The 10,854-nt window shown below is 35.8% G+C and overlaps 1 protein-coding gene across 2 annotated transcripts; it reads right to left on the bottom strand.

The window, feature by feature from the left end:
• Nucleotides 1–3,004: 3,004 nt before the first annotated feature.
• On the bottom strand, nucleotides 3,005–10,244 carry LOC113226280. Of its 2 annotated transcripts, XM_026458850.1 has the most exons (4): nucleotides 10,145–10,244; nucleotides 8,164–8,222; nucleotides 5,169–5,258; nucleotides 3,005–3,365 (listed from the first exon to the last, which is right to left on the bottom strand). In XM_026458850.1, the coding sequence occupies exons 1-4, from the start codon at nucleotides 10,191–10,193 to the stop codon at nucleotides 3,240–3,242; spliced, it is 324 nt and encodes a 107-aa protein (XP_026314635.1). In that variant the 5' UTR covers nucleotides 10,194–10,244; the 3' UTR covers nucleotides 3,005–3,239. The 2 variants fall into 2 exon arrangements, 1 of the variants encoding a protein (XP_026314635.1); XR_003310083.1 differs by lacking the exons at nucleotides 8,164–8,222; nucleotides 10,145–10,244 and adding an exon at nucleotides 7,308–7,359.
• Between the last annotated feature and the right edge of the window lie 610 nt (nucleotides 10,245–10,854).

Below are 10,854 nucleotides of genomic sequence, written 5' to 3'. Positions count from 1 at the left end.
TTAGAAACTGTGAAAGGGTGAAAAAATTGGCCTATTATACGTTTCTTTAAGTAATTGAGTTTGGTTTCCGAGTTATTTTGGAACTAAGCACTGAGTGAAGATTATTTGACAAAGGCAATAAAAATACGCATCTTGTGGCTTTGGGCACGAGATATACTTCGCATCTTTGGTGTAACAAAACCACATCTGCAAACGACAACTTTTCAGTAAGAGGATACTTGGAATGCGTATGAATCCGAATGCACGACACATGGATGGCACCACATTGCTGGCTAGTCAAAGTCAAAATTAAAGAATCATTTATTCCATGCGTAAAATATATTTATCTACAATTGAAAACGTCACTTTTATGCTACTGCTCGTTCACTATGCCGACTTCCCCGAGAAGAACGAGTAAGAAACTCTAGGGATTGCTCTTTTCAAATAAACTTAAATGCTATGGAATACATAGGGCGCACTATAAATTTCCGGAACTGGCCACTTACATAAACAATATTTAAAAAGTAATGGAACTCTTTGGCTGTAGAATACAATTTGTATCATCTGACTGTCACTTGTTTTTATATTGTGGCGTCATTTTACAAATTGGTTGTCTACATCACCATGTATTTAACTCGTGAAAGCTGTCGCAGTATGATTTTCTATGACTTTAATTGCAATGTAACAGCTCAGCGGAGCTTCGCTCGACTTCAAACTCCTTTTGGCGATGAAGCACCATGCAAGACAACTATGTACAGCTGGTTCGTGGAATTCAAACGCGGTCGTGTGAATCTCAGTGACGAATTTCGTGATGGTCGACCGTCCACTGCTGTGAACAACAAAAACATCGATGCTGTGCGCCGTACGATCAAAACAGACAGGCATGTGACATACCATGAGATTCGGGCATCTTTAGGCATAGGCATGAGTCAAATACAATCAATACTACACAAACAGTTGGGTGTGAAAAAGCTGTGCTGTCGGTGGATCCCACACAATTTGACTGAGGCTCAAAAAACGGATCGCGTCACTTGGTGCAATGCCATGCTTACCAAATTCAAAGAAGGGGCGTCAAATTTGGTGTGGGATATAGTAACAGGTGACGAAACATGGATTTATAGTTACGATCCCAAAACGAAGCAGCAATCGAGCGTATGGGTCTTTCGACATGAGCTGAAACCAACCAAAGTGGCGCGCGTGCAAAGTGCCTCAAAGCGGCCGATTGCTTCTTATTTTAATAAAACTGGACACGTGGCTACTGTTGCTTTGGAGAATAGTTATACCGCGAATAGTGATCGGCACAGGACCATTTGGTTGCCGGAAGTTATTGACAAACTCCGTAAAAATAATCGTAAACGCCGTATCATCTTGCACCACGATGATGCCAGTTCTCACACGGCCAGACAAATGAATTTTTGAAGGTGAACAACGTTGACCTTATGAGCCATCCCGCGTACAGTCCCGACCCTTTGGCACCTTGTTGCTTTTATTTATTTCCAAAAATTAAGAACCAGTTACGTGGTTAACGATTTTCATCACCAGAAGACAAGTCTAAGAGTATGAAAAATATATTTCAGAGATTGTCACGGAGGAGTGGAATAAATGTTTTCAAAATTGGTTAATTCGAATGAAAAAGTGTATTAACGCTAACGGAGAATATTTTGAGAATTCACAACAAACAAATTCATTTGGGATTGCAGTAGGTGAGTTAGACTTAGGAACGATGAAAGTCCAATTTTGTGTTGGAAAATAAATGAAAAAAAAATAATTCTGACCATTTATAGTATTTTTTCCTTATTAATTCCGGAAACTTATAGTGCGCCTCACGTAATACACTTTAAATCAAATTTGTATGGAATCTAGAGCCTTGTCGTCTTTTCATACATCTATAGCTAACAGGTAGTCTTCAATTTTGTACATGACTCTTCAATTAAAATATTTTTAATGTAGTTTTTAAACTGAGGAAATGATAATCTTAATATACCTATACTCCGGAATCTTATTGTAAAAACGTATACAGTTCCCTATAAAAGAGTTGTTTACCTTGGTTAAACGAAATCGTGGTACCATGAGTTTGGACTTACCTCTAAGTTAATGTTATGGATATATTCTTTCTTATTGAAATTATGTATATTTTTACGGGCATATAAAATATTTGAGTAAATGTACTGTGACGCCACAGTCATGATACCCGTCTCCTTAAACTTTTCTGCGAGAGAAATCCGATAACCTAAACAGTATACAGAATGAATCGCTCGTTTTTGCAACACAAATTTGGTTTGTTTGTCTGCCGCTTTACCCAAAAGTTGAAATTCACATACTATAAAAGAAACATAATTTTTCGGGTTTCTCTCTATTTAAAGACAAAAGGGGAACATTTTTCCAATCAATAGTACATTTCAAACAAGATTCTGTAAATTAAAGACAAAGAATCTACAAATGTGTAAATTTGCGAGTTCATATAAAGATAAATAAATGTAAATTCATTATTGTTTTAAAAATAAAACACAAGTTTATGGTAGTTACGAAATGTTTAATGATTAAAAAAAAATAAAAAAAGAACTAGATAATATTAATGACTAAAAAATTAAAAAAAGAACAAAACATTGTGTAGTCTGGTGAGCTGGCTTTATATTATGTATTTCTCGCTTTCGCGCCATTTTTAACCGACTTAAGAGTGGTTACACACGAATTCAACGGTATTTTGTTGTGTGTATGTTACGTATTTGTGGACCGATTTTGATGATAATTTTTTTATTGGAAAGAGAGTTACCTCAGTATTGATCCTATTTAAATTTGAAGAAATTATTCCATCTATAAGGGTAACAAACCAGGGGATGAATCCAGTTTCGGTAACTTTCCGGTAACCGATCGTTAACTTTTAAGTTTCAGTTTGTATGTACATGTGTTGTATGTTGTAATAATTAGTCCCGCAGACTTCATTTTTCACCTAGGCTAGGGTTGGCTGGAAGAGATCTCTTCTAGAGATAAGCTCACCTTTGTATATGTCCTTTATAACTTGTGTTTCATGTATCTTTTCTTTGTGCAATAAAGAGTTATTATTACAGTAAGCAGAATCTGAAGGCAGTTCATTTTTCTTTCTTTATACTTGTTGTAGAATATAGAAACTTAATACCGTCAAACCAGAAACAAATCTTTTAGAAAATTTATTACAGTGTTTGTTATCAATGATAATTTTGAACCCTGATTTTTTCATTAAAAAAGTACATTTACTCAGCTATGTACTAGACCAATATAGATCATTTAGTATCATTAACAGAACAACACAGCCACGTTTTAACCTTAGTTTTTAGATTAACACTGGTATTTTCATTGTTTTCCTTCTCTTTCTGACCTCTTGTTATTTCAGATTCTTGCAAGTCGATCTGCAAACAAAGTCGAAATATTTATTCACCAAGACAACACAGTACATATAAGTAAGTCTACAAACTACAATTATATTTGTGTATATAATTATAAATAAAGTGCTTAACATCATGTTTTTTCTAAGAATATGAAAATTCATTTATCGACGTCCCCACTAATAAAGGTGTCAAAGCTTTTACCATTTTTTTTAGCATCCCGCTCAAAATACACTTCAAAACTTTTTCAGATTTATTTTCCAATTAATTTTGTAATTATTCGATACACCAATGTTTATTCTACGGAAAATAAAATCAACAATCTCGCACAAATATTGCAAGTGTGTGTTTTGCCCACTATGTACTCTTGCTTGCTTGTTTATAACATATTATATTATCGTAAGTTACATTCCACAAGATTCTTGTCCACGAGTTGTGTTTAGATTAGGTTAGCGGAAAAAAAGCAGCTGAAATAAATGTTCAAACATGCAAAAAGTATGGGTTATCGTTTAAGAAATCCCCACTATCTCCAATATAGATTAGATATTACGTCCTTGAGAAAGAGTTCGTCCAGGGAAATACTCCTATTCCTGCACCGTTAAGAAGGAACGTAAGCATTACTGCGTTTCGGGTTTGAAAGACGCCTGACTATAACATTTGATCAAAAAGCGACATCTGCGTTAGTTGTAATACTTGTAAAGGTATAGGCTGCTGTGAGGTTATTCAAAAATCTCTCTCTAAATGTCACTAGAGGCGACGAATGCCGAAAAGTCAGTACAAAGATCTCTAACAAAAACACATAGGAGAATTTCGACGACTCGTTAACTGAACCCGTGGCTCATTTGGTGAGGTTGGTAAATGCTACGGTGCAGCATGGACATGGGGTTCGAGTCCCACAGGGTCGACGAAAAAAATTTTTTGCGTGTTTGATCTTTGTGTTTTTAATCATAAGAAAACTAGTGGAGTTATTTTACAAAAAATCTCAATAAATGAATCGAATCTTCTTAAGTCTCTTGAGATACAGGTTCGCCTAATTTGAGAGACAGTGTCGTACGTTGCCTGCCCTGATTCACAATTAGGTTGAGGCCAGACGAGCGTAATTTTGTGAGTTGCGTTTTTTGAGTTGCGCAGTTTGCGCTCGACCGAAATTCGATTGGAGCGCCAGACGAACGTATTTTATTCAGTTGTTTTTAAGTATTTATACGGGGTATTTGCGTCGTAATAGTGTAATGGATTCATTAAAAATAGTATGCATTTATAGAAGACGATGTTAGAAAAAGAAGCTGGGTACATCCACTCAATATGAAACGATTAATTTATGGGCAGTTTCATATATTATATACAAGTTTATGTGAACATCCAGTTCAATTTGTTAAGTACTACCAATAAATGTTTTTCAAAATTCTCTCTTATTACTAAGTCAGATACAAATATGAGACGAGACATCAGTCCGGAGGAAAGACTAATAATAACAATCAAGTAAGTTGTTCAATTATTCATATTTTAATCTCCGTATCGAACATTTTCGCAAGAAACGTCTATACTCACGCGCGTCCTATACTAAAGTGACCTCTTCCCTCACCCCATAGTCTTTTCGTGCGTGTAAGTTGTGTTCATGCATTTTGTATTCGTGTAAATAAATAAATTATTATTACTATTCAATACATTTAGGTACCTGCGGGATGCATTGATGATTAAAACGTGCTTCCGTTCCTTTACGCAATAATGTAAATCAAGCCTTGTTGTATTCGTACACGGAACGTGTTATGAGCTCGCTTTGCGTACTTAACACAGGCCGCTCGAGTAAAATAATTTAAATAGACTCACCTCTGTAAGATCAGACTCTGAAATATATGAAGGCCATTTATAAACAACAGCAGCCGAATGATTAACGTGTTTTGGCTGAATGATGGGTTCCTTTAAAAAAAATCATGTACAGTCAACGGCATATTAAGCTATACACGTTTGTTTGAATATCGCCGCAAGAGAAACGGAACAAGATCGATGGGACGAACAAATTGTGCGCCTGGTCCATAACACTTGCAGTGCAACTTAGAGCTTTAAAGTTCTCAGGGTCACAGTTACTGCACCCGCCATCCTGAGACATAAATTGACAAGTCCCATGTACCTGTAGTTATAAAAAGAAAACCTAATTACACATCTTGAATTCGTCGTCGTTCAGCTATTAACCGCGGGATGGCAGCACATTGATTGAAATTTCAATGTAAAATCAAAACGTCATAATTTACAATAATAAGTATTGATGGTATAGAACTTACAACGATAAATTTAGTAAAGGGTAGAGTTTAAACTATATTAACAGTCCAGATATTGTCATTTCTTTTAAAAGTTCTACTCATAGCTTTAAAAAGCAGTTACAGCGCCATTCTCTATGCCTGTCACAGTTTTTTTTTTGACGGGGGGGAAATCTTTATGGATACCCCTGAGCCCAGGGAGACTTAGGGGTTATGTGGGGACTCTCCCTCCAGACTGGAGGGCCTACCCCACTAAAACCCCCCCGGGTTTCCCTCTCGCCGGTTGAGTCGGCGCCGTGGGATCAGTGAACATTCACCACGACGCCGCCCGGGACGCCCGTCACCCTGAGACGTAAGTTGACCAGTCTCATGTGCTTGTAATTTCACTAGCACCCTTCAAGACCCGAACACAGCAATGCTCACATTACAGCTTGGCGGCACAAATGGTAATGTGTCAGTACTTCCCTGGGCGAACTTTTTCACGAGGAGGTCTACAGCTACTAAAGAGCTAGTAGCTATAGGTACTGTGTGCTAGATACCCATGTTTTAATCTAATGCAATTCTTTGATGCAGCTGTTAGCCATTAATTTTCAAGATCCAAGGTTCTCCTTTCAGGCGAATGAAAACCTTTTGTGGAGGGTGTAAAAGAAGGGCAGGAGTATTTACATCAGAAATATTTATTATAGAAAATGTGAGCAAAGGTGGACTTATCTCTAAAAGTATCTCTTCCACGGCAGTGAGAACAAAGGACATAAGCAGGCAACACTGTGCAAGTAAAAAGGCAGCACATCAATCTACCCATATACGGATCTTGTTCCGTTGCACTGGAAGCGATATTCGAAAACAAAAGTGTAATTAAAATTAAGAGTTTAATCGGTCTTCCTCGGACCAGTGTTAACTATCTGATTTCCGTGGCAAATTTTATTATTATAATTATTATATTATATTTCACGATACTGTACTCGAATATATAATAATATTGCACGATAAAAAAATCGAATAGGTGCTTAAATAATAAATGTTTGCCACGAAAATTACGTAGTGAATAGAAGTCCGAGAATAACCGTAATAATATACAATTGTGTTATGTTTTATTAGTAAATATATAAACTTATGTTTCTGACTTATTTCATTTTGCTTACTCGAGTTCTTAGGTGTTTGCGATTGTTACACATTGAAAACAAAACTATTTTTTCGCAAGTAAATCAACTTACTTAAATCTTACATTACTTAAACCAGTCAGTATAACAATGGAACCTGTAATGATGCTTGTTTGAAAAAAACAAAAATATACGCGGCTTAGATCCAAAAAAAAACAAAAAGAAAGCGTCTGTCTTAAATTTGCATGCAACGTGTGATACGCTATTTTGGTCACGTGACACGTAGAGATGCTGATAACTTGGAACGTTTGATGGTGACAGGAAGGGTCAGGACAAGGAGGGAAAGAGACCTAGGGGCAGGAGTCCCAAAAGGTGGTCGGATCAGGTCTCTGAGCAACTGGAGATACCTGTCAGCGCCGCACTACATCGCACACTAGAGCGCAGCCGATGGAGGCAAAATGGTTGCTAGGATGCAGTCACGATCCTCAGCAGTGAGGTAGAGATTAAGAAAAAGAGATATAAAAAATAGTTTCATTTTCAATTACACGAATTCATTTATGACTATAGATTTGGTTATGAAAATAGAATTGTGCCACAAGATATAGACTCACTTCTGCAGGAACAGGAATATGTGATGGCCCTTTTGGTTTATAGGTGGGTTCCTTAAAGAAAGAAAAATCATGTATTTCATCTTGACGCCCTTGAAACTTTGGTCCTATTTCAACTCCAGTCATCGTACTCATGGTAATAAAGAACTGTATGTACAAGCTTGATTATAAAAAAAAGTAGATTTTTTTTGACATGACTGCTAATCCTATTCACCACAATAACGATCACTCATGCACACACACACACACATACACCCAGGATTTCCATGAACTGTTTATGTTAATATTTCTTTACCATTTTTTTTTAGTTTCATCATTATAATTATTATTATTTTATTGTTTTTTTTTCCTCCACATAATGTCCATCAATGTCATATCAATATTGTTATTGTTTCTTTGTGTTATGTATGTCTTTTAATATATTATGCTATATGCCCTCGTTGACATGTATCCCGCTCAAGACCATAGGGATTAGGGACAGGCTGAAAAACAGCGCTGCGCGGTCTTATCGCCGTGCAAGTACTGCCACCTTACCTATTTCTGCCGCCAAGCAGTAATATGAGCATTACTGCGTTCAAATCTTGAAGGGTAAGGGTGCTGGTGAAATTACAGGCACATGGGACTTATCAACTTATGTCTCAGGATGACGGGCGCAACGGCAGAGCCCCTCATATCCTCAGATCTAATTCGGGTGATTATTTTACCATATGACACTATTGTGTATTGTTTCAAATTCGCATAAAAATATTGTGAATCATTATAAATAATCCGTCCATTGTGAAATTGTTATAAAATTTATTTAATTAATTAATTAATTATCATTTTTATATAACACAATTACGTTATTTATAAAAATTACCTTTGGTGGTGGTGGCTTCAATGGCGGACTTGTAGTAGCCAAGCGTGAAATTCCGCTATCTAAAAAATATTTACTGATATACAGGGTGTAAGAAAAATTCTTCGATCCGGCTGGATGCGAACCAACGTTTTCCAGCAAATTTTTTAAGTTTCATTGATAATCTTACATAATTTAAAATATTGTGAATAAAACAAAGTGACGATAAAAGTTCCTACTCTACTCTCCTAGCGTATGTAGTATGATTAACAGAGTTTTTAGGGAGAAGTTCTTCGCTTTGCAAGGAAACGTTTATATTTTTAATCAACCCCAAAATATATTACCAGCCCTCACATTAACAGCTTAGCTACGCAATATCAACTGCTTCTGTGGCCGAACGGTTACCACGATGCCGGACTGCCACGTAGAGATGGGAAGAAATATTTGTATGGCCTACATTCATTTCTCCCGTGAGTTTGTGTAAGTTGTGGTTGTCTGAGTGTGTCTACGGCACCCGTGACACAGGGTTTCTAGAGCGAGGCTATGTTGAGTGTATGCATTAAAAAAAAGTTGTACAATAATATTACTATTTATTTTATTTACTCCTGTTGTAGTAACAAAGTAATGCGTAATATTGATAAATACAGTCAAAATGTATCAACGCTTACTTTTAATGGTAACTAGTTATTTTCGGTGAATATACCTGTAAAACTCTATGGGTCGTATTCTGGAACACTATTCAATGCTCAAGTCAGGATTACACTGGCAACATAAGCACTGAAAATACGACCCTAATGGCAGGGACTTGAGTATGATTTCGAGTGCTTTAAACCATACTCAAATCATGAATTGAGCATTGAGTAGAGTTCTAGAATACGACTCTATATGTAAAATATGGATATTCGCTAACGCAGCCGAGTATAACAGCCATCTTCTGCTCAATTCTTTCACATATAATTTACGTAAAAAAACTTGTTTTCTTTAATAATTTTGCGAATATAACTCCGATTTTATAGAAAAATGCTGAGCGATGCAGAGGGATTCAATAAATCCAAAAATGTAAAAAAATACATCACTTTACCGCTATATTCGGCTGGTGCACCGAATTGTAATATTTAAATTTCAAATATTACCATTATTAAAGCGACACCTCTAGTTTTGGCTTACACAATTTTCTGATTGATCTTTGTATTAATAATTCTAACAAAAAAGTTGAGTAATTTAACAAAAATAGCTGAATATCATGGTCGTCCAATATTCAATAAAAACTTTTTAAAAAAGCACTTGTGTTATGGAAATCGGGAACAACGACGGTACCACAAACACCTAGACCCAAGATAATACAGTCAAATTAAAATTCAAATTCAAAATAATCTTTATTTCATAGGTAAGCATTATTACACTTGAATTCGTCGCAATGGTTAAACTCTACCGCTCGTTCGATAGAAAAGTTAACCTGGAACCTCATATATGGTGACACCATGAACCACTCGACCACACCACGGAAGTAGTCAAAATAGTCTTGCGAGGTTGTTAGCATTTTATAAATAACCATGATTGCACTTGAGAAAAATTAAAATGTCTTCTCTAATAAATTGAGGTCCCACATACAAAAGTGCTATTAATAGAATAATTTTTAAGCGATATTGAGATATAATATCCCTAAATTCATTCGTCGTTAGTAATAATAATTAGTACATAAGCTCATTGTTTTATTGAGAGCTTTTTATTCAAATTTTTATTATTTAAAAAAAATGTTGTGTAATTATTAATTTACATTTTTTTTATTTATTACTTTGTAAACATGTATTGTAAATTTTAATACGTACTTTATATGACTGCTAATAAATAAATACTGAAAATACTGAAGTAATAACGTTCAAAGTGCTGGCAACTTTTGACTTGTAGATGGTTTATTCTTTAGCGTTAGCTACTATAGTTTTCGGTCTCAAAGAATACGACAAGGCTTACATTAATTATAAATTACACTAAATAAACTACTTACTGCCTTTATCAGCATTTTTCACCAATACACCATATTTATCCTTTGTCATGATTTTATTCAATTCACTTAAAAATACGTCCGGTCTTCTTGTCACAACTCCAGGCTTGAAGTCGCTTGAGGCTTATTTGCAAAATTGTATCTCTCTTTCTTTCTTGTTATGATAACGATGGTAGAGCGAGATACATAAAAGTAGTCAGTTATTGCTGATAAAGGTATCAATAACTCCAGGAGGAATACTAATAATAAATATACAACACACACAGTAAAAAATAAAAAAGGTATTGCAAACAGAAACATGGCAAAATCGGCCCTGTGAATTATTAAAATAAAAACGATATTCACTAATTCGAACCATTAATTTGGCCAGTGGGAGAACGTTTTGAACCGTTTTGAGCGTTAGTAGCAGTAGACCTCCTTGTAAAAGAGTTCGTCCAGGGAAGTACTGCCACCTTGCCTATTTCTGCGTATATTAAAACAGTAATGCCAGCATTACTGTTTTTCGCTTTTAAATGGTGCTGGTGAAATTATGACTTGTCAACTTACGTCTCAGGGTGACGGGCATAATTTTGAGTGGCACTGCAACTGTTATGGACAGACGTGTAACTTACTACCAGGCACAGGACTTGTTCGTCCCGTCACTTGACATTACAAAAAAAAACCCTTACCGTTAGCTGAGGACACTGAATAGAACTGAACATTTCTATACTGGT

This window comes from Hyposmocoma kahamanoa, unplaced genomic scaffold (assembly GCF_003589595.1).
Source record: "Hyposmocoma kahamanoa isolate Upper Pololo Valley unplaced genomic scaffold, ASM358959v1 185, whole genome shotgun sequence".
Lineage (NCBI taxonomy): Eukaryota > Metazoa > Arthropoda > Insecta > Lepidoptera > Cosmopterigidae > Hyposmocoma > Hyposmocoma kahamanoa.
Note: the sequence above shows the minus strand (reverse complement) of the source record. Positions and strands in the feature narration are given on the sequence as shown.

Coding starts and splice junctions, on each gene's coding strand:
- LOC113226280 (XM_026458850.1), bottom strand. CDS start 10,193: ATGACAAAGGATAAATATGGTGTATTGGTGAAAAATGCTGATAAAGGC. Junction 8,223..10,144: donor GAAAAATGCTGATAAAGGCA/GTAAGTAGTTTA, acceptor AATATTTTTTAG/ATAGCGGAATTTCACGCTTG. Junction 3,366..5,168: donor CAGAGTCTGATCTTACAGAG/GTGAGTCTATTT, acceptor CTTTGTTTGCAG/ATCGACTTGCAAGAATCTGA.